General features: G+C 42.3%; 1 protein-coding gene and 1 long non-coding RNA gene across 2 annotated transcripts; one reads left to right on the top strand and one right to left on the bottom strand.

The window, feature by feature from the left end:
• The first annotated feature begins 296 nt into the window (after positions 1-296).
• Positions 297-3,910, top strand: LOC110493257. The gene is made up of 4 exons (XR_005036709.1): positions 297-576; positions 695-741; positions 910-1,112; positions 2,966-3,910. It is a non-coding gene; the product is annotated as an uncharacterized LOC110493257 (long non-coding RNA).
• An 827-nt stretch (positions 3,911-4,737) lies between these two features.
• grm6b (glutamate receptor, metabotropic 6b) lies at positions 4,738-24,338 on the bottom strand. Its single transcript, XM_021569757.2, has 11 exons — positions 23,442-24,338; positions 18,540-18,756; positions 18,244-18,379; positions 17,925-18,079; positions 17,639-17,779; positions 17,330-17,530; positions 10,759-10,898; positions 10,007-10,630; positions 9,519-9,830; positions 6,503-6,738; positions 4,738-6,101 (listed from the first exon to the last, which is right to left on the bottom strand). The coding sequence occupies exons 1-11, from the start codon at positions 23,994-23,996 to the stop codon at positions 6,098-6,100; spliced, it is 2,721 nt and encodes a 906-aa protein (XP_021425432.1). The 5' UTR covers positions 23,997-24,338; the 3' UTR covers positions 4,738-6,097.
• Between the last annotated feature and the right edge of the window lie 188 nt (positions 24,339-24,526).

Raw genomic sequence — 24,526 nt, 5'->3', positions numbered from 1 at the left:
TAGCTGTGCAGCGACTCTCCCCATCCAACCTGACAGCGCTTGAGAGGAGCTTCGGAGAAGAATGGGAGGAACTCCCCAAATACAGGTGTGCCAAGCCTGTAGTGTAATACCCAAGAAGACTCGAGGCTGTAATCGCTGTCAAAGGTGCTTCAACAAAGTACTGAGTAAAGGGTCTGAATACTTATGTAAATGTAATATTTTAGTTTTCCTAACCCTGTTTTTGCTTTGTCGTTATGGGTTATTGTGTGTAGATTATTGAAGGAAAAAAAAACAATTTAATACATGTTACAGCCTTATTCTAAAATAACAAAATGTGGAAAAAGTCAAGGGGTCTGAATACTTTCCGAATGCACTGTAAAGATACCTTCTTGGTAGATCTGGTGTCAGTCACTGATGGGTTATTTCCCCCTTGTCTTTCAGCCCTGCCCCAGTGGAGCTGAAACCGCCCCATCTCCACCAGCCTCCCAACAGTGAGGACATTGCCCTCAACATGACCTTTGACATCATCACCTCTGACCCGGTGTATAAAAGGTTGTCACAGGTCCCATCCAAGAAGATGCATCTGGACCCAGCCGTGTGAGTCTCCCTCTACAGTGTGTCATTGACGAGGAACATATGCTTCTGACACTTATTTTTTAATGAACAGTTATGATGAAGTATTGATCATAATTATCTAGTTTTTTTTGTTTCTCAGGTTGTCGTCCTCACTGACCAAACACCAAGACAAAGCCTCGTTTGGAAGTAAGGTATTTTACCACTTCCAAGGGTTCACTTAACACATGAACAGACTTGTCTCTGGTTAGGATAATTTGCAAAATTACTAATGTAATGTTACATTTTAGAGCAAGATGTGTTGTACATTAGTGTGCATGGCATGCCATAAACATAAGCATGCCATAACCTTCTCAGGCCAGAGAGGAGGTGGTGCCCATGGATACCTCCTTCCGTAACACCAACCTGTTCAGGAAGAGAACATTCGGCAGCATGCTGGACCCCAAGAGGATTAAACTGGGAGCTGTAGGTTTAACCTGACTCCCTGTCTTGTTCTTGTCAACGAGATGACAATGTCGTGGTTACGGTGGACTTGGGGAAGAACCAAATTCTTCCAGCCTGTATCCTTTTCTCAAACCATACAATTCAGGTGTACTGACAGGTATTTTTATTGATATGGGTATTGAAGTAAATATTGTGACTGTGTATTTTATCCTCTGATGTCTATTGACAAATACAGTGCCTTGCGAAAGTATTCGGCCCCCTTGAACTTTGCAACATTTTGCCACATTTCAGGCTTCAAACATAAAGATATAGAACTGTATTTTTTTTGTGACGAATCAACAACAAGTGGGACACAATCATGAAGTGGAACGACATTTATTGGATATTTCAAACTTTTTTAACAAATCAAAAACTGAAAAATTGGGCGTGCAAAATTATTCAGCCCCCTTAAGTTAATACTTTGTAGCGCCACCTTTTGCTGCGATTACAGCTGTAAGTCGCTTGGGGTATGTCTCTATCAGTTTTGCACATCGAGAGACTGACATTTTTTCCCATTCCTCCTTGCAAAACAGCTCGAGCTCAGTGAGGTTGGATGGAGAGCATTTGTGAACAGCAGTTTTCAGTTCTTTCCACAGATTCTCGATTGGATTCAGGTCTGGACTTTGACTTGGCCATTCTAACACCTGGATATGTTTATTTTTGAACCATTCCATTGTAGATTTTGCTTTATGTTTTGGATCATTGTCTTGTTGGAAGACAAATCTCCGTCCCAGTCTCAGGTCTTTTGCAGACTCCATCAGGTTTTCTTCCAGAATGGTCCTGTATTTGGCTCCATCCATCTTCCCTTCAATTTTAACCATCTTCCCTGTCCCTGCTGAAGAAAAGCAGGCCCAAACCATGATGCTGCCACCACCATGTTTGACAGTGGGGATGGTGTGTTCAGCTGTGTTGCTTTTACGCCAAACATAACGTTTTGCATTGTTGCCAAAAAGTTCCATTTTAGTTTCATCTGACCAGAGCACCTTCTTCCACATGTTTGGTGTGTCTCCCAGGTGGCTTGTGGCAAACTTTAAACAACACTTTTTATGGATATCTTTAAGAAATGGCTTTCTTCTTACCACTCTTCCATAAAGGCCAGATTTGTGCAATATACGACTGATTGTTGTCCTATGGACAGAGTCTCCCACCTCAGCTGTAGATCTCTGCAGTTCATCCAGAGTGATCATGGGCCTCTTGGCTGCATATCTGATCAGTCTTCTCCTTGTATGAGCTGAAAGTTTAGAGGGACGGCCAGGTCTTGGTAGATTTGCAGTGGTCTGATACTCCTTCCATTTCAATATTATCGCTTGCACAGTGCTCCTTGGGATGTTTAAAGCTTGGGAAATATTTTTGTATCCAAATCCGGCTTTAAACTTCTTCACAACAGTATCTCGGACCTGCCTGGTGTGTTCCTTGTTCTTCATGATGCTCTCTGCGCTTTTAACGGACCTCTGAGACTATCACAGTGCAGGTGCATTTATACGGAGACTTGATTACACACAGGTGAATTGTATTTATCATCATTAGTCATTTAGGTCAACATTGGATCATTCAGAGATCCTCACTGAACTTCTGGAGAGAGTTTGCTGCACTGAAAGTAAAGGGGCTGAATCATTTTGCACGCCCAATTTTTCAGTTTTTGATTTGTTAAAAAAGTTTGAAATATCCAATAAATGTCGTTCCGCTTCATGATTGTGTCCCACTTGTTGTTGATTCTTCACAAAAAAATACAGTTTTATATATTTATGTTTGAAGCCTGAAATGTGGCAAAAGGTCGCAAAGTTCAAGGGGGCCGAATACTTTCGCAAGGCACTGTATATGTCGTTATACATTTGCTGTAACTAATCTCATAGGAAACCATAGTGGAGGAACATGTGAATGCCATTTGTTATGGAATACCACTTTCCTTAATTCAGCCCCCCCACACCAGTCTCTTTTGTCAGAGATTCACCCGCTCATAAAGGCCAAGAGAAAAAAAAATGGTTCCAGACCAGCTCCTCCCAAGATCTCCACCTGCCTTACGCTTAACAGTTTTCTGGAGTGACCTGTGACCTTTCCATCCCTGACTGATGCATGTGTGTAAGTTGCACCTCTGACACTAGTGACCAGCCCGTCTGGGGAAATATAGAGGAGCAACCTGAATAGGTTTACCAGTCAGGTAAAAAATAACTTGGACCTCTTACTTGAGGCCCTGCTCCAAGCTTTGGGCATGAATGGGCATAGCTGCTAGTTTGATGAGAATTTGTTTTGGTGTATCGAGACTTCATTTGGCTCATGAAACCCCCTGTCTGTGTTTAGTAATTTTGTGTTGAGACATTTCATTTTTTTCTGGTTTATAATTTTGAGTGTAAGGAAGGGTGCTCTGCTGACTGAAACATATCATTACTAGCATCTGTGAAATGTCAGCCATTTGACTCGGTTGCACATTACACAAATCCAAATATTATCCATCTTTCACACTTGAACATTTCTTGTTTTACTTACTGTCTGAATATTGTAATACAGCATTGTATTGAATATTTAGAAGTTGTTTCCCACTTGGGGCGGCAGTGAAGCCTAGTGGTTAGAGCATTGGGCCAGTAACCTAAAGGTTGCTAGAGCGAATCCCAGAGCTGACAAGGAAAACATCTGTCGTTCTGCCCCTGAACAAGGCAGTTAACCCACTGTTCCTATGTCGTTATTTTAAATAGGAATTTGTTCTTAACTGACCTGCCTTGTTAAATACATTTTAAAAATCCCCAGAATAGCATCCTCTTGTTTCAAATGCAATTTCTTTTAGATGCATATGTTTACTTGTGATTACTGCATAAGATCTCTTGTCAAAAAATAAACTATTGTTCTTTAATAAACTGTTGCGTGTGGTGTGTTAACCTGTTTGTTTCTCCATTCTAAACAGACCTGGATAGGGTTTGCTGCAAGATGCGTCTCACTATGATACTGTAGTGGAGACATCACCACAGGGCACGTAATGTGCCACACTCTAGTCTCCACACTACAGAATGGTTAGCTTACCCAGTAAGTAGTTCTGTTTTACTGTACAGTTTCAATAAATCTCCCACAGGGGGCAATGGTAGCCTCACTCAATGGAAGAAAGCTACAGCTAGGGCCTCCCGGGTGGCGCAGTGGTTAAGGGTGCTGTACTGCAGCGCCAGCTGTGCCATCAGAGTCCCTGGGTTCGCGCCCAGGCTCTGTCGTAACCGGCCGCGACCTGGAGGTCCGGGGGGCGACGCACAATTGGCCTAGCGTCGCCCGGGTTGCCTGACTTGGTCGGTAGGGGTGTCCTTGTCTCATCGCGCACCAGCGACTCCTGTGGCGGGCTGGGCGCAGTGTACGCTAACCAAGGTGGCCAGGTGCACGGTGTTTCCTCCGGTGCATTGGTGCGGCTTGCTTCCAGGTTGGATGTGCGCTGTGTTAAGAAGCAGTGCGGCTTGGTTGGGTTGTGTATCGGAGGACGCATGACTCTCCCGAGCCTGTACGTGAGTTGTAGCGATGAGACAAGATACTACAACAATTGGATACCACGAAATTGGGGAGAAAAGGGGGTCAAAAAAAAAAAGAAAAAAAAAAAAAAAGAAAGCTTTATATAGTACAACACTGAGGTGGAATTGTGGGGTATCAAATGGAGTTGTCATTATTATTCATATATGTAACCGTATTTATAAATATAAAATGCAATATCATTTAAAAAATAATTCTGTCACCTTTTTCCCTTAGCCTGAGCATAACCCCGGCAAAGTAAAACATTATCTTACTGCAAATAACATTGTTGCAAACTGAGCCACCACTGCATGGCGTTCGAACTCACAAAATAGAAACTCAAACTCAGCACAGAGTGAATGCTGCATGCGTTCTGTGATCTAGAAATGTGACCTTAACTGGGCTATCGTGGTTTTGTGGACCATTATGGTGCCACAATATTCATTTACAAATAGGTTTACATAAAATCACTAATTTAAATTAAGGGAAACTTGTAACATTTTGATACCACAAACCTGTGATTTTATGGCACAATATTGACGAACAAAAGTAGGCATTGGAAATACAAATGATATTCCCAGTGAAATCTAGTGTTACCATAACTGTTCTCCCTATCACAACCCCAGCAGCACTGTAAAGATATTTGGAACAATCTAGGGAACTGCCATACATTGTGTAGTGTCTACCATAAGTTGTTCTAACAACGCAATTGTGACAGGTGCCTTACAAAACACAATATCCTGTTCAGAATCAATGGTTTCTTGTATAGAGAGACTGCAGCAGCATATACAAGTCATTACCACTAAAACAATTAACACCGAACAAAAGCATTTACTGTAGATGTTATATTAAAATGGTCCCTTACATGAGGTTTGATCTGGTAGTATTGACGTCAGTAATCAAAATTCCCTACAATTGTTTCTCTCTTTAAAAGTATGTCCTCCATGAACCCTACACGTATTCCAGGATTTAGTAGTGTATAGAAAAGCTAGTTCCTTCCGGTGAAATCAGTAAAAAAGAACGAGTCAAAGTCGTAACACTCATACACACAATACTATGGAAGCATTCATATAATGTACACACAACCCATGTAGTGCTGATAAATCAAGCAAACAAAGCTTCATTGTTTTCAAAATATCCCACTTTGGATCATCCAGTCGGGAAAAGGTTTATCATTTGATCAACTACTGACCCAAATAATTGTCCTGAGGAGAAAAATCAAAGAAGACTATTTCATTGCCATGGTCAATTTGAGATATCCTACTGTAAAAGGAGACACTGTGTCCTGAAGTCTGGCAAAGCTGTCTACAATGTTCATTGTGTTCTGTTCAGGAATCAGGATGATCCAGGAGGATGATCCAATGTATCAACTGTTCCGTTTACAGTCAGGTCACAGCACTTGTTGCGAGTCAGTCAGTGTTTATTTAGAATGACAAAGTTAGCGTCTCCTTTTCATTTCCATCCCAACCATGTGACAGTGTAGCCTTCACCATTGATCAAAAGCTGTGCTTTGCCAAGAGAGACCATGCTAAGCTGTCATCTGTAAGGCGCCATGTGTCGCATTCATCTCTGGTTTCCTGCTGGGTTATCTAAAGTGATTGAAGAGAGAGCAATTACTATTGTCTTAGTGAAAAATGAACACTGTAATCTGTTTCTGTCATTGTGAATACATACAGTAACACAGGTGAAGGATCAGTGGACACAGAAAAAAGGGTTCCGAAGGGGTTCTTCGGCTGTCACATAGGACAACCATTATTGGTTACAAGTAGTTAACCTTTTTGGTTCTAGGTGGAACCCTTTCAGTTCCAGGTAGAACCCTTTTGGTTTCCATGTGGAGGTTCTACATGGAACCCAAAAGGTTTCTAAATGGAACTGAAAGGGTTCTACCTGGAACCTAAAAGGGTTCTCCCATGGGGACAGCCGATGAACCCATTTAGGTTCTAAATAGCACCTAAGAGTTCTGACTGGACATTGTCTCTGCTTTACTCACTGTGATCTGTCAGGGACTATGGCGCTACTTTTGGACTCTCCGTTCTGCTTGTCTTCTTTCTGGGAGAGTTGTGTGGTCACTGCTGAAGCCACAGCCTTGAAGCTGCGTTTGCGTTTCTGCACGTTCTGCTCCGGAAGGAAGATGATGACATAGACCTTAGGGATGTACAACATGCCGAGCGACACAGTGGCACTCAGGCTCATGGACACCGTCAGGGTGGTGGTCTGGATGAACATCTGGAGCAGATAGAAGGCAGGGTGAAAGTTAACAATAAATACCTCAGTATAAACCTATACATTTCACAATAGGGGTTGGATTGCCTGGCTGGGTACTACGTGAATTGCATGTGTTGCATTCACAACTCAAAATATGATTTTTTAAAATTTGTATTATATATCCTATGCCTGTAATTCCTTCTATTAATCAGAGAATAAAATGTGAATGAGTATATAGTATTCTGAGAATATGCTGAGAATACAGTAAACATTCAATAAACAATGTATGGAGGTTGTCTTACATAATATTTTCCATGGCAATCCCCATGACACCTTTATTATGCCTAACTACTATACGATGACTGAAGAAGCTATATGATGAGAAGTCTCAGAGGTACACAGCATACAGACGTCGTTTCTTCATCTGAATGTTCAGGAGCTGTTCTGAATGACTGTGTGATAATGCTCTCGGTAGCCGATGTGAGCAAGACCTTTAAACAGGTCAACATTCACAAAGCCGCAGGGCCAGACAGATTACCAGGACGTGTACTCAAAGAATGCACGGACCAACTGTCAAGTGTCTTCACTCTCCCTGACCGAGTCTGTAAAACCTACATGTTTCAAACAGGCCACCATAGTCCCTGTAACCAAGGAAGCGAAGGCAACCTGCCTAAATGATTACTGCCCCGTAGCACTCAAGTCGATAGCCATGAAGTGCTTTGAAAGGCTGGTCATGGCTCACATCAACACCATCCTCCCGGATACCATAGACCCACTCCAATTTCCATATCGCCCCAACAGATCCACAGATGATGTAATCTCAATCACACTCCACACTGCCCTTTCTAATCTGGACAAAATGCTGTTCATTGATTACAGCTCAGTATTCAACCCCATAGTGCCCACGAAGCTCATCACTAAGATAAGGACCCTGGGACTAAACACCTCCCTCTGCAACTGGATCCTGGACTTCCTGACGGGCCGCCCCCAGGTGGTAAGGGTAGGCAACAACACATCTGCCACGCTGATCGTCAACACTGGGGCCACTCATGGCTGTGTACTCAGTCCCCTCCTGTGCTCCCTGTTCACCCACGACTGCGAGGCCAAACACGACTCGCAGAAGGAGGTCAGAGAACTGGCAGTGTGGTGCCAGGAAAACAACCTCTCCCTCATTGTGAGAAAGACAAAGGAGCTGATCATGGACTACAGGAAAAGGCTGGCCAAACAGGCCCCAATTAACATCGATGGGGCTGTAGTGGAGCGGGTTGAGAGTTTCAAGTTCCTTGGTGTCCACATCACCAACAAACTATCATGGTCCAAACACACCAAGACAGTCATGAAGAGGGCATAACAAAACCTTTTCCCCCTCAGGAGACTGAAAAGATTTGGCATGGGTACCCAGATCCTCAAAATGTTCTACAGCTGCAACATCGAGAGCATCCTGCCCGGTTGCATCACCGCCTGGTATGGCAACTGCTCGGCATCGAACCGTAAGGCGCAAGGCGCTACAGAGGGTAGTGCGTACAGCCCAGTACATCACTGGGGCCAAGCTTCCTGCCATCCAGGACGTATATAATAGTTGTCAGCCTGGCAACAACAGTAATGAGAACAGACTTGTGGTCTGAGTCCAATGCACTGACAATTCAAAAGCAGTACACCTCATGAATTAATAAATAGCTACATGGCACAATATCCTGAGGGGATAACCCACATATCTTTTCATTTCTATATTCTCTGTCCTCTTCTTTGTTATGGTTTTTATTGGCTCTCAATGACCTGGCCAGCACTGATGTGGCAACGCATGGATGACCAGAGAGCACCGTTCACATGAGTTAATATTAAAGACATCATGACCCCAGGCTAGTGCTAGGTACAGTATGGCTCAGCAACTAAGTGGCATTGAAATATGACAAAGAGCAGTTCTAATGAGACCCAAAGGCAATACAGACCAGAGAGAGATATTTTCTTATCATGTGCATCAGCAATCAAGTCAACCATCCAGACCACACACATTGAAGCAAGTCAGTAGAAAATGTAAAAACATAGCCAACCCTAAGTTTGCCATGCTCTCCCAAATCTAACACCTTCCATTCACACTTCCCTAATGATCAGCATGCAATTATTGACACTTTTCTGAGTACCTCTCAAAATCTAATGCATCAATACCCCTGCATTCCTACCTACTAACACTGTTTTACTGTTATTGTGCTGTTATAATACTGTCTGCAACTAATGCAATCTGACAACTAAATGTTATTGATGCTATATTTAGACATTCTAAGCTATGAGTAACTGTGTAATTGAAAAGCATGTATGGGGTATTTGTTGTCACTCTGGGACCCATTTTGTCCCTGAGCTCATCTGACCTCATTTCTGAGTTCCCCCGTCTTTGATTAATTTCATTTCCATTTGCAGAGGGTAAAATACTTTTAATTCACCTGGGGGTTGGATCATTTCAGTTTGACTCACTCTTAATAACACACCCTACTAGTCTGAATAAACTTCCATCTTTTAAATCTTGACTATTGTTCCACTGCTTTGTAAGCATAGCAATAAGCCACAAGGTAAATTGGCATCTGTCATTCAAGGAAGAGGATGCTGAACATACTGTGAGTACGACAGGTAACAAACTAGCATTTAATAACAGTGTTGACAGTTCTTCAATAGAGAAGTTAGCTCTAGAACCAATTCTAGAAAACATAGTTTATGGTTGCTTTAAAAAAAATTTTTTATCAAAAATGTACATTTTTCCTGCAGGGTAAATACCAGCAATTATATAAAAATAACTTTGAATTTCAAACCTTTTCAGTAGACTGGGCTGTGCCAAAGAAGATGGGCACAAAGGCCAGCCACACGATGCAGGTGGTGTACATGGTGAAGCCAATGGGTTTCGCCTCGTTGAAGGTCTCTGGCACCCCTCTGCTTTTGATGGCGTACACAGTGCAGGTCACCATCAGCACGATACTGTAGCTTAAGCAGAGGACCAGGGCCAGGTCGGACATGTCACATTTCAGGACCCCACGTGCAAACTCTGGGTTGGGCGGGTGCTGCTCCTCATAGTCTATGATGGTGTGTGGGGGCACCACTCCGAACCAGATGAAAACTCCAAGTAACTGTGGATATACACAGAATTAGCTAAATATTGATGTGGCCCATGGTTCAGCCGTTCGATCTAATTCTACTGCATACCATTCCAGACACCATTTCCTATGTCTTTAACAAAAAACACTGCTGTATTACTGCCTCGTTTTCATCACATGCAGTAGGAGAGAGGCAGAAACCCACTCACCTGCACTCCAATGAGTATAAAGGTGATGATGAGCTGAGAAGCAGGGCTGATGAACGGAGGTGGCGTGACTGCTTTCTTGCCCTGCTCAAAAATACGGTAAATGCGGTTGGTCTTGGTGAGCATAGCTGAGTAGGTAATACACATGCCCAGGCCCAGCAGCAGCCTGCGGAATGCACATACTGGGGCGCTGGGCTCTGCGATCATGAGGAAGGTGATGAGGTAGATGAGGAAGATGCCTGTCAGGAGAACATAGCTGAGCTCCCGGCCGGAGGCCCGGACGATGGGGGAGTTGTTAAAGCGGATGAAGGTGATGATGCATCCAGAGGTGGCTAAGATGCCCAAGACAGCCAGGAACACAGGGATGATGGCCCAGGGGGAGCTCCACTCCAGCTTGATAATGGGTGTGGATCGGCAGCCCGTCCGGTTTGGCATGGGACGCATGTCGAAGGGACACATGTCACAGTTTAGCTCATCCAGCTGGTACTGATATCCGTCACACAGCTCGCAGTGCCAACAGCAGGGCACACCCTTCACCATCTTCTTCCTCTCTCCTAACTCACAGGGGAAACTGCACACCGAGTCAGGGACTGCACTGTCCCCACCCGACCACTGCATCTCCTCAGCCTTCCACAGAAACAGAGACAGAAACAGACACAGTGACAGAAACCATGCTGAAGAACATCAAGTGATAAAAACACTGATAAAGTGAACATCAACATAGCTAAATGAAAAAGGCCAAAACAAATGTTTACATTGAGTCGCAGATAGTTTGTCCACTGGCCAATACACCGGTAGCCAGGGTTGGTGGTGTTTGAGAGCTGGAACTGGAAGATGTCATAGCGACCAGGAGCATCTCCATTCTCATTGAACATGACCCCAGTCCCTGCACTGCCTGTTGGATAGAGGAGCAAGGATTTTCAACAGGGCTACCCACTATTGGGCAGTATATTGTATGCACCATAAAGGGTCAGTAGTGTTCCCTGGTGGAATGCCTAAACCTTTGACCAAAGAAAAATGTAACATTAGAGGAGGTGAACCTATAAGACTTATGCAACCAGGGCAAAGCTGAGCATAAGATTCTTCCTGTGGAGGGTTCTTTTCCATACATGATGCTATTCTTTCTGTACTCTCTGGTCTGTTGCCTTAACACTATAGCTTGTTCCTGCCTGTTCTGTTCAGGCATTCAATCAGAGAGGGCTTTCTATACAAAGGTCATCCACTAAGAGGGAAAAGGAAATAGCTATGCTTTCATAGAAAGCTCCTTGGACTCCAAACAGTGATAAAGAAATGTATTTTTTATGAAAGATGGAGCTAAAAAGAGGAGTGTGTCTTGTGTATGAAGAAAGAAGAGAGGCAGCCCTGGGGAAGAAGAGTGCATTGAAGGGATGTGCTGTGTACTGTGGCGTAGTACATTAGCAGAGATCCCAAGGCTAATGCAGAGTGCAGTGCTGTCTTCAGACTGAACTCCCTCCACACTCTTCTCTTAAACCCATGGGACGTGATGGGAACCAGAAGTGGAAAAGGCTTCATGAAACCATGCATTAGGCACACCATGTCATTTCAATGTGGAAATCTGGGTAACATTTGGTTGAGAAGTTGATCAATGAGATTTCAACATGTATTCACCCACTCAGAAAGGCAGCCAGAAGGTTGTTGAATTCTCAATGTGTTATCACTATGCTTTCAACAATCTTAAAGCACAACCAGATTCCAATTGAAAAACAATGTCAGAATTTTGGTTTAGCTGTCATCTAAATGTATTATCACTGCACTTTCAACCATTTAAAATCACAACAAAGTTAATAACATTTTACTGCAGTTGGCTAAATCAGGGTCACACAGAGTGTTTCTTGGTAGTCTTAAATAAATCTACTTTGAAACAAAAGTATATACATCACACACATGATTAGGGGCTTAAAAAAATGAAGACACCTGTATCACAATATTACACGTTATAAAAATCACAGAACACTGAAATATAACAAAACAGTTTAAAATATAAAAACCATTCCACCCATGACGCCACTAAAGGGTGATTTGGTATTTTGACTGCAGGAAAGGTCTACAATGGGAATACAAAATCAGATATTTTGTATTATATCGCTGTGCTTCATCTATTAGCACAACTAAATGACCTGGATTGCAGTTGAGATTACATTAAAAGTGTAAGTGATAAATGCCGTTCAAGATTCTGCACAGATTAATGTAGCAATTGTGAAGATCTCCACAGACCTGGGATCTTTGCATGCTATCTCTTCAACATGCACACTTTCTATGATAACATTAAAAAAAATGTATAGTTACAGTAACCTCAAAATGTGGCCATTGTACCCAACCAAATATCACAATTTAAAGGAGATTTATCTAATACTTGGACAGTTCCATCTGAGCCTCTCGCTTAATCCTATTCTTTAGCTCGTTTTTGTGGTTTAGTTGGAGACGTGAATCCAACATATGATTTATTTGTCGACAAGTTCATAGGCTATTTACTGTATTGCAAAGTTATATTGAATTGTGTTTGTTTGTCAACGCATCAAAATATTAACATTTTAAATGAGATGTATCTTTTGTGCCACGGAATTAGTCTGGCTTTAATTCCAGTTTGTCCGGATTCATGTTTCCATATCAACCAAAAATCTAAGTTAAAGAATAGGACTAAATCAAATCAAATGATTTAAAGTGCATTTAAAGTTTGATTTGATTTTGTCTTATTCTTTAAATTAGATTTTTGGTTGAGATGGAGATGTGAATCCAACATATTAATTATTAACTTGAACATTACATATGAAATCAACTTGAAACCAGCTTGAAACATTAGGGCCTATATATATTGTCTATTTTTAGTTTAATTGTAGGTTGAATTGAAACAATAGCAGTTGATGACTTTGCAAATGCTTTATAGGCCTATATAGCATCATTGATTATACAGTTGAAGTGTGAAGTTTACATACGCTTAGGTTGGAGTCATTAAAACTTGTTTTTCAACCACTCTGCTTATTTCTTGTTAACAAACTATAGTTTTGGCAAGTCGGTTAGGACATCTACATTGTGAATGACAAGTAATTTTTCCAACAATTGTTTACAGACATATTATTTCACTTATAATTCACTGTATCACAATTCCAGTGGGTCAGAAGTTTACATACACTAAGTTGGCTGTGCCCTTAAAAATGATGTCATGGCTTTAGAAGCCTCTGATAAGCTAATTGTCAGTTAGCTTATCAGTTGAGTTGAGTCAATTGGAGGTGTACCTGTGGATGTATTTCAAGGCGGCAGTATCATGTTGTGGGGGTGCTTTGCTGCAGGAGGGACTGGTGCACTTCACAAAATAGATGGTATCATGAGGGTGGGAAATTATGTGGATATATTGAAGCAACATCTCAAGACATCAGTCAGGAAGTTAAAGCTTGGTCGCAAACAGGTCTTCTAAATGGACAATGACCCCAAGCATACTTCCAAAGTTGTGGGAAATGACTTAAGGACAACAAAGTCAAGGTATTGGAGTGGCCATCACAAAGCCCTGACCTCAATCCTATAGAAATGTCTGGGCAGAACTGAAAAAAGTGCGTGCGAGCAAGGAGGCCTACAAACCTGACTCAGTTTCACCATCTCTGTCAAGAGGAATGGGCCAAAATTCACCCAACTTATTGTGGGAAGGTTGTGGAAGGCTACTGAAATGTTTGATCCAAGTTAAATAATTTAAAGGCAATGCTACCAAATATTAATTGACTGGATGTAAACTTCTGACCCACTGGGAATGTAATGAAAGAAATAAAAGAAATAAAAGCAAGAAATATATCATTCTCTCTACTATTATTCTGACATTTCATATTCTTAAAATAAAGTGGTGATCCTAACTGACTTAATTAAGATAAGACATTTTTACTGGGATTAAATGTCAGGAATTGTGAAAAGTTTAAAAGAGAAAGAAAGAGAAAGAGTTTAAATGTATTTCGCTAAGGTGTATGTAAACTTCAGACTTCAACTGTATATACAAAAGCATGTGGACTCCCCTTCAACTTAGTGGATTTGGCAATTTCAGCCACACCCGTTGCTGACAAGTGTATAAAACCGATCACACTGCCGTGAAATCTCCATAGACAAACAGTGGCAGTAGACAGTGGTTGGAAAATACCTTCATAGAAAATGACTTAAGTAAAAGGGAAAGTCACCCAGTAAAATTTTACTTGAGTAAAAGTCTAAAAGTATTTGGTTTTATTTTAAATATACTTACGTATCAAATGTAAATGTAATTGCTAAAATATACATAGGTATCAAAAGTAAAAGTAGAAGTATACTGTAAATCATTTCAAATTCCTTATATTAAGCAAACCAGACGACACAATTTTCTGTTTTTTTATATTTTTATTTACGAATAGCCAGGGGCACACACCAACACTCAGATATACTTTACAAATCAAGTATTTGTGTTTAGTGAGTCCGCCAGATAGGAGGCAGTAGGGATGACCATGGGTGTTCTCTTGGTAAGTACGTCATTTGCACCATTTTCCTGTCCTGTTAAGGATTCAAAATGTAACAAGAACTTTTGGGTGTCAAGGAAAATGTATTTAATAAAACGAATATAATTTCCATTAGGAATGTAGTGAAGTAAAAGTTGTCAAAAATATAAATAGTAAAGTACAGATACCCCAACAACTACTTAAGTAGTACTTTAAAGTATTTTTACTTAAGTACTTTATACCACTGGCAGTAGAATGGCCTTATTGAAGAGCTCAATGACTTTCAACATGGCAACGTCATAGGATTCCATTTCTCCTACAAGTCAGTTCGCCCCGATAAGTACTGTTATTGTGAAGTGGAATCGTCTCAGGAGCAACAACAGCTCAGCACCGAAGTGGTAGGCCACACAAGCTCACAGAACAGGACCGCCGAGTGCTGAAGCGCATAACACATAAAAATCGTCTGTCCTCGGTTGCAACACTCAATACCGAGTTCCAAACTGCCTCTGGAAATAACTGTTTGTCAGGTGTTTCATGAAATGGGTTTCAATGTCCCAGCAGCCGTACACAAGCCTAAGATCACCGTGCACAATACCAAGCGTCAGCTGGAGGGGTGTAAAGCTCGCCGCAATTGGAGCAGTGGAAATTAGTTCACTGGAGTGATGAATCACGCTTCACCACTGGCAGTCCGACGGACAAATCTGGGTTTGGCGAATGCCTGGAGAGCGATACCTGCCCCAGTGCATAGTGCCAGTTTGTCGGAGGAGGAATAATGGCCTGGGGCTGTTTTTCATGGGTCGGGCTAGGCTACAGCATACAATGACATTCTAGACGATTCTGTGCTTACAACTTTGTATGAAGAGTTTGGTGAAGGCCCTTTCCTGTTTCAGCATGACAATGCCCCCCTGCACAAAGTGAGGTCCATACAGAAATGGTTTGTCAAGATCGGTGTGGAAGAACTTGACTGGCCTCCACAGAGCCCTGACCTCAACCCCATCGAACGCTTTTGGGATGAAATGGAACGCCAACTGCGAGCCAGGCCTAATCGCCCAACATCAGTGCCCTCTTGAGGCTGAATGGATGTAACGGCTGTTGTTGGCGGAAGGGGAGGAGGACCAAAGCGCAGCGTGGTAAGTGTTCATATTTTTAATAAAACAACTGAACAAAACAACAAAAGGTAAGGTGATGAAAAACACTAAACAGAAAATAATCACCCATAACTAAAAAACAGGGAAAACAGGCTACCTAAGTATGATTCTCAATTAGAGACAACGAACGACACCTGCCTCTGATTGAGAACCATACCAGGCCAAACACATAAACACAACATAGAAAAAATAACATAGACTACCCACCCCAACTCACGCCCTGACCAAACTAACACAAAGACATAATAAAGGAACTAAGGTCAGAACGTGACAATGGAAGCAAGTCCACACAGCAATTGTATTTACTTTGCTGCTCTTTTGCACACCAATATCACTACTTACACACCATCATCTGCTCATCATCATCTGCTCATCTATCACTACAGTGTTAATCTGCTAAATTGTAATTACTTTGCTACTATGGCCTATTTATTGCCATACCTCCTCATGCCATTTGCACACACTGTATATAGACTTTCTTTTTTTCTAATGTGTTATTGACTGTACGCTTGTTTATTCCCTGTAACTCTGTGTTGTTGTTTCTGTCGCACTGCTTTGCTTTATCTTGGCCAGGTTGCAATTGTAAATGAGAACTTGTTCTCAACCAGCTTACCTGGTTAAATAAAGGTGAAATTAAAAAAATTAAAAATAAACTATCGGGCACAGACAACAGCACAAAAGCAAGAAGGTAGAGACAGTAAGAGTGTCCATGATTGAGTCTTTGAATGAAGAGTTGGAGATAAAACTGTCCAGTTTGAGTGTTTTTGACAGCTCGTTACAGTTGCAGCGAACTGAAAAGAGGAGCGACCCAGGGATGTGTGTGCTTTGGGGATCTTTAACAGAATGTGATTGGCAGAACGGGTGTTGTATGTGGAGGATGAGGGCTGTAGTATGTATCTCAGATAGGGGGAGTGAGGCCTAAGAGGGTTTTATAAATAAGCATCAACCAATGTTGCAACATCTAGCCTTCCCAGAAGATAGCAGCAAAGGGGGGACCAACTCCATATTAACGCCCATGATTTTGGAATAAGATGTTTGACGAGCAGGTGAACACATACTTTTGGTCTTGTAGTGTACTTTATACAAGGTTTGTCTATGCTGAAAATGTGTTACAATGATGACACAATCCTGTGGTTGAAATTCCACCCTCAAAACAACAGTTGAAAACTTTCAAATCCAATGTATTTTCCAATCAAATTACATGTCACAATACGTTGACAAATTACGTTGACACAACATCGATTCAACTGGTTTGTGCATTTTCTCTATACACTTTCTAACCATTTTTTTAAATAATTGAATTTATCAAGAATATATTCTGATTTGACAGCAACAACAAAAATAAAAGTCAGGATGGAAAATATATTTTCAAACTTGATTTAAACAAAGTCTATAGAATGTTCCAAGAGCTGATTGATTGCTGCTCCAATGGAATCCCTCAAGACCCTAAGAGCTGTTGGAAATTACCGCCTGCCTGAAACCTCTACCTGTTTTGGTAGGATGGAGTTTGGGCCTTCCATGGTGACATCATCATGCACTAAATTAGTTAAAAGACCACTCAAACCACTCCCAGACAGTCCTAGCAAAAGTTGTGTTTGAGAAATTGCCCTTTGCTAAGAAGCAATTTTTGTACTTAATTGTTATCCAGAAATGATATTGTTATTGCGATAAAAACGGACCTTTAATGACCCGTGCTCCCTACATTTCCAACTCACCATTAAAGTTGACTGAGCGAATGTATTGGAGCAGCTTACTCCCTTCCACTGGGTCCATCTTCTCACAGACACCCATGGAGCCCGGACAGAGGTCCAGGTGCATGCTGTGTAAGGCATGGGCCATGACATACACCGCGTCAATCACAAACTGTACCTTCCCTTCCTGCTCATACTGAGATTCCTGAGCGATTCTCTCTTCACCTGAAGAAGGGAGGAAGGGTGGCATACAATGGTTAAAGCCAGTGTAGCCTATAAATAAATCTGCTGATTTGAGATATAAAATATGTCAGAAGTAACCTCTTCTCCTACCTGTACATTTTCTCCTACCAAGGTCGTACTTGATACCTGCTCGGGTCAGTTTACATTTGAAGTCGTCCTCCCAGTATTCAGCAAACCAGATGTTCCTTCTGTTGTTTTCCAGAGATCTTGAGGTGAAGTAGTTGTCAAACCCTTGGCAAAGAACCAACAGAGGACAAACAGAACATCACTATCACCATATGTTTAAGACTTTCCCATCACCCACTGAAGTTAAAGTCACACTGAATACCAAAATATAATGTATCTCTGCAATACCTTTTCCATATGTTTTCCTTACCGTCGATGGAGGCCCGCTTAGGGAGGATGGTGACAGCCCCCTCAGCCACATCCTCCTGGTCCAGGATGGGCGAGCTCTTGGCCCCCCAGCTGTCAGAGCCCACAAAAAGGAAGTGACCCGTCAGGTTGGCCCTCTTTGCTGCCTCTAAGACACGTCTGTGAGAAATGGTGGTAAGACATTAGCACACTGGTCCTTTAGTAGCTCTAGACTCTATAAGAACTTGGTACTGAAGAGCTTAGAGAACAAGTAGAACATGGTGGTTATGTGACAACCTTCCTATGGAAAGGAAATGAAAAGTTACTACTAAGTTACCACTCACCTGATGTCGTCCTCATTGGCAAAGATGATGACCCCACGAGCATTAGAGGTCTCCATTAATCTCTTAATGATCTTATCAAAGCCCCCTGGTTTGGGCTCTCGGGGGATTTTAATGGATTGGGCGATGCATAGACCTCCTGAATAAAGGGAGAAGAAAGACACAAGATTCAAACCATCAAGGTGTTTCTTCATTGGACCTCATATTCTCCCCAAACAGTACCATCAATTGCAACACCATAGTGGCCATGGTTACGCTACATCAGAAAATGTCAATTTACCACTAAATTCAGTACAAACCTGCCTCTCGAGATATCTGGAGGAAGGCATCGACACCACTCTCTCCGTAATTTCCTTCTGAGGCCAGTGTAGATACGTAGTTCCACCCCATAGCCTTGACGATGTCCACCATGGCCTGGGCCTGGTAGGAGTCAGGAGGGACCACACGGGAAAAGAACTCATAACGGCTTTTGTCACTCAGCTCTGGAGCCGTGGACGCATAACTAATCTGGGGGATCTGAAAGATACAGATGTTACATGATGTTAATGGCTGCATGTGCTGAACTTTAAAAAGATACCAGAGACAATCATTAGATTCAAAAGGACGGTTACTGGATGTTGGAAAGTTACTGAACCATGTGGGCCTTTCTCTGCAGTACCAGACACCATGTGTAATTTATCAAATCAATCTTCGTCTGGATAAATCATACACACAGTTGGTAAACAAACAACATAATACCACATTGCCAGGCATTTTGTCCCAAAACAACACTATAATGGAGGGTGCTGAATAGTTCTCACTTGTCCAGCCAATGTAATCCACTGGAACATTCATTCAGTGTAATATTGCTACAGCAATAACTACTGGTCTGTGTCGGCCATAAAAGCCAACGTCATGGTAAAATACAGATGATAAATTTCACCGCAGTAAAAGCATTTGTTTGGAAAAGAAATTGATGAGAAGATTAATTTACTGGTGTGCTACTTCATTAATGACACAGTTTATGCGAGTGGTCTTGGCTCTGACCCCACTAATGCCTGCCAATGGTTTAATGAGAGGTTCTTTGGAGGGATGAGGAGAGAAAGGTAGACACAAGGGGTTGTGAAGGGAGAAGGAGAGAAGAGGGAGAGAACCATTTCACAGATTATCTGGAAGGATTATATGGGTTTTAGTCAAATTACGTTAAGCACAGAGGGAGAGAGACAGAGATCAAGAGACAAGGTTACCATTTCTCAGCTGTAAGCCATACAATATATTTAATTCTGATGGCCACGTGCAGCTTAAATGTGTTGCTTTACTTTCACCCTTTCCCTCTAGTGGGAACATTCGTATATTACTCTGATACAGATCTAAGATCTTCATTTGATCACCCTGTTTGTTGCAAGTTAACTTTCCTGCACTGCAGGACATGTCAATCTTGTAGTGTATTTGAGGTTTAAAAAGGCTTCTGAAGTTTGTAATTTCCACTTTGAAATTTCAGACTTGATTTTCCCTTACGAAAAATATATCAACCCCTACAAAAATGTCAAATAATTATAATCCACATAATATTTCACATTTCCTGTTGCTGCAGGATTATTTTCTTGCTGTTGTAAACTGGCTCAAATTAAGATCAACATCTGCATGAATACCATATATGGCTCCAACTACACTGCTCAAAAAATAAAAGGAACACTTAAACAACACAATGTAACTCCAAGTCAATCACACTTCTGTGAAATCAAACTGTCCACTTAGGAAGCAACACTGATTGACAATAAAGTTCACATGCTGTTGTGCAAATGGAATAGACAACAGGTGGAAATTATAGGAAATTAGCAAGACACCCCCATTAAAGGAGTGGTTCTGCAGGTGGTGACCACAGACCACTTCTCAGTTCCTATGCTTCCTGGCTGATGTTTTGGTCACTTTTGAATGCTGGCGGTGCTTTCACTCTAGTGGTAGCATGAGACGGAGTCTACAACCCACACAAGTGGCTCAGGTAGTGCAGCTCATCCAGGATGGCACATCAATGCGAGCTGTGGCAAGAAGGTTTGCTGTGTCTGTCAGCGTTGTGTCCAGAGCATGGAGGCGCTACCAGGAGACAGGCCAGTACATCAGGAGACGTGGAGAAGGCCGTAGGAGGGCAACAACCCAGCAGCAGGACCGCTACCTCCGCCTTTGTGCAAGGAGGAGCAGGAGGAGCACTGCCAGAGCCCTGCAAAATGACCTCCAGCAGGCCACAAATGTGCATATGTCTGCTCAAACGGTCAGAAACAGACTCCATGAGGGTGGTATGAGGGCCCGACGTCCACAGGTGGGGGTTGTGCTTACAGCCCAACACCGTGCAGGACGTTTGGCATTTGCCAGAGAACACCAAGATTGGCAAATTCACCACTGGCGCCCTGTGCTCTTCACAGATTAAATCAGGTTCACACTGAGCACATGTGACAGACGTGACAGAGTCTGGAGACGCCGTGGAGAACGTTCTGCTGCCTGCAACATCCTCCAGCATGACCGGTTTGGCGGTGGGTCAGTCATGGTGTGGGGTGGCATTTCTTTGGGGGGCCGCACAGCCCTCCATGTGCACGCCAGAGGTAGCCTGACTGCCATTAGGTACCGAGATGAGACCCCTTGTGAGACCATATGCTGGTGCGGTTGGCCCTGGGTTCCTCCTAATACAAGACAATGCTAGACCTCATGTGGCTGGAGTGTGTCAGCAGTTCCTGCAAGAGGAAGGCATTGATGCTATGGACTGGCCCGCCCGTTCCCCAGACCTGAATCCAATTGAGCACATCTGGGACATCATGTCTCGCTCCATCCACCAACGCCACGTTGCACCACAGACATTCCAGGAGTTGGCGGATGCTTTAGTCCAGGTCTGGGAGGAGATCCCTCTCCTCCCAGGAGCATGCCCAGGCGTTGTAGGGAGGTCATACAGGCACGTGGAGGCCACACACACTACTGAGCCTCATTTTGACTTGTTTTAAGGACATTACATCAAAGTTGGATCAGCCTGTAGTGTGGTTTTCCACTTTAATTTTGAGTGTGACTCCAAATCCAGACGTCCATGGGTTGATAAATTGATTTCCATTGATCATTTTTGTGTGATTTTGTTGTCAGCACATTCAACTATGTAAAGAAAAAAGTATTTAATAAGAATATTTAATTCATTCAGATCTAGGATGTGTTATTTTAGTGTTCCCTTTATTTTTTGAGCAGTGTCTTCTGTTGGGGAGAGTGAAATTTAATACACCAAACATTGATAACATCAATAGTAACATTAATTTCCAATATTTACATTCCAACACAAATTCCTAAAACAACATTAAGCCTCCTTTAAACCAAAAGACAAGGATGACATCAATTATCTTCAGAAATCAATTGATTATGGCTGTCAGAAAAATGTCTATCAAAAAATAAATAGACTGTTCTGCTATGTTGCAACCCTATCAGGTTATTTGGCCATGCCATGTATATTGTCAGTGCCATGTGTGTTGAGTTCAATGACATTTACAGGGATCTCTGACCTCAACCCTATAGACAAACCTTACCCTTCCCAGAGCTCTTACAATTCACTCTCAAGACCAGGACAACTCAAACGTTTAATAAATACCACAGAGAACATGTAGTTCAGATGTCATGTTAGAATATGATGTATTGTGATTAAAATGAGAGAACAATCATATTAAATCATGAAAATTACGCTTTTAAACAAATTCTCTCTGACTCTGGTATTAGATAGAGGTGATACAATGCGTATTAAATCAGACTGAGGACATCACACATCAGACTCTATCTGAGTAACTGTGCAAACTCTAGAACGGTACATTATGGGATGGAATTTAAGGATTTTGGGCACTGGCCAGCTTGTAGACCACATTTTTAAAAAAATCTGTGCCATGCAATATTTGAAAACACAGTTTCTTTAGCCAGCAGGCTAGTTGGACACATTTTCTACAAGTCTGGTCTAAAGAATACTAGCCTCTGACTAGCAGGCTGACTTAATTTCAATCCCTGAGTACATACGTACTGGACAAGCCCACCTTTTAGTTAAATCTGCAGAACACCGGTTAGAAAGTTGCTGATATCGTAGAACCAATGTCATCCCTCTGGCCTGATGCTCTATTTTCAGACTGGGTCCTGAGCTGCTGAGAGGGGCTTAATGGAGGATGGGATCTATAATTCTGTAGTTAACATCTTCACGATATGCAAGTTGACGCCTTGGTTCCCAACTAATAGCTCTCCATAAAGATAATTAACTAGTGACAGAAGACTAGAGATGGTAGATGCTTAGCTTCTTGAACCTGAAGATTATTGAACCTAGTTGAAATGGCTAGTTTTAACAGCGACATTTCTAGATTACTAGTGGGTCATTAATGAGTCATGTCACTAAGTCACTGAGGGATTTAGGCAGCCTTAGTGTCCCGTTATAGCAATCAGCAGTGTATCTTATTATTGAGTTTGTGTGAAATGAAACAGTTGAGGAACATTCCAGGGTGTGAGTTCACAGCTGATTCATCAGGAAAACCTATTCGCGGCTCAGAACATGGATTCACAGGGGAATAGCGTTCACTTTCCATAGACGTCATACCCTACTGCTACATCCCACTGGGCACAGACGTTAGTTCAATGTGTAATTTTGATTTATATCAAAACACACAATTGCCCCACACATTACATAATGTAAAGGTATATTAAAGGTCCGCTGTGGCTGTTTTTATCTCAATATAAAATCATTTCTAGGTAACAATTAAATAACTTTTATTAAAATGGTCAAAAAGAAACAAAAGTAGCTTTTGTTTCTCAAGAAAGAATTTAGCCAAGATTGTGTGGGAGTGGTTTGAGTGGGGAGGGAAAAACTGAAAATGTGCTGTTATTGGCAGAGGTTTGGAGCTCTCTTTCTTATTGGTCTATTTTAACTGCATGGTGATGTCACCATGGAAGGCCAACACTCCTTCCCACCAAACCAGGAAGACATTTCAGGCAGTTTTTTCAAACAGTTCTTACACTAAAGGCATTATCATAATTTCCACAATTTCACAGTATTATTCCAACCTCCTAGTGTGGAAATATATATAAAACATAGGAAAATCAAGTTTTTGACTGCACTGGGCCTTTAACTCTGCTGAATAATATATGTACGTGTGTGAGGATAATGCTGTAGCATGAGAATATAGTACAGTGAGGGCTGCAATGCACAGCACAAGAAGGAGTCTCACCGCAAAGAGTCTCAGCACGTTGGCCACCATGATGGACACTGAGCTGCCGGATGCCCCGATTACTCCGACCACCCTCTCCGGTTTGGGAATGATGGGTGGCTCGCCATTAGAGCAACGCACGTCCGAATTATCCTTCTGGATGAGGGCCTGGACGAAGGTTAGCGACTGCTCCAGGGCGTAGGTGTCTCTAGAACAGGTGTCCAGGATTCTGGCCCCCAGTGTGATGTTAGGCAGGAGGTCAGGGTCACTGTTGATCTGATCCAGGGCATACAGCATGGCCTCCATACGGTGGATACCTTTCTCCCGCTTGATCTCCCCACAGGGCACACCGGCTGGCCCACGGGAGTGCACTGGGAACAGGCCACCCAGGGTGATGTCCCCCTCAATCTTGATGGAGTGTGGTTGTGTGCCCTGCTGAGCCCATGTCTCTGGACTTAGACCCAGAAACAGCATTAACAGTAACCTGGGAAATGTTGTTACATGACATCCAAAAGGTGGACCAAACCCACAGCAGGACTGCGATTTGTGGCTCTGTGATGTCATGATTTTGGCCATCAAAGGTTCCTGTATCCAGTGTTAAAGTACCAGGCTCCTCCCTCTACCTTTGATACCTGTGAACAGTTTAATGAGGACATGTTGGTCTTTGGTTAAGTTAAATACATCTGTATAGCTTTCATTACATACATTTTAAACTAACACTGCATGAGTCAAATAACTGTTTATCATACAAATTGATCTGCAAATGCTCTAACCATGGCAGCAGAAATTACAATACACAATGTCTTGACATCACTGGCATATATACTGAACAAAAATATGAATGCAACATGTAAAGTGTTGGTCCCATGTTTCATGAGCTGAAATAAAAGATCCCAGAAATGTTCCATGCACACGCACAAAAAGCTTATTTATCAAAACTGTTGTGCTAACATTTGTTTACATCCCTGTTAGTGAGCATTTTTCCTTTGCCAAGATAATCCATCCAACTGACAGTGGTGGCATATCAAGAAGCTGATTAAACAGCATGATCATTACACAGGTGCACCTAAAAGGCCACTCTAAAATATGCAGGGGGGGGGGGGGGC

The sequence above is a fragment of the Oncorhynchus mykiss genome, chromosome 17, assembly GCF_013265735.2.
Source record: "Oncorhynchus mykiss isolate Arlee chromosome 17, USDA_OmykA_1.1, whole genome shotgun sequence".
Taxonomy (NCBI): domain Eukaryota; kingdom Metazoa; phylum Chordata; class Actinopteri; order Salmoniformes; family Salmonidae; genus Oncorhynchus; species Oncorhynchus mykiss.
The sequence above is the reverse complement of the archived record's forward strand: the minus strand, read 5'-3'. Positions and strand labels throughout refer to the sequence as shown.

Coding starts and splice junctions, on each gene's coding strand:
- grm6b (XM_021569757.2), bottom strand. CDS start 23,996: ATGGCCAAAATCATGACATCACAGAGCCACAAATCGCAGTCCTGCTGT. Junction 10,899..17,329: donor TCGCTCAGTCAACTTTAATG/GTGAGTTGGAAA, acceptor TCTATCCAACAG/GCAGTGCAGGGACTGGGGTC. Junction 10,631..10,758: donor CAAACTATCTGCGACTCAAT/GTAAACATTTGT, acceptor TTTCTGTGGAAG/GCTGAGGAGATGCAGTGGTC.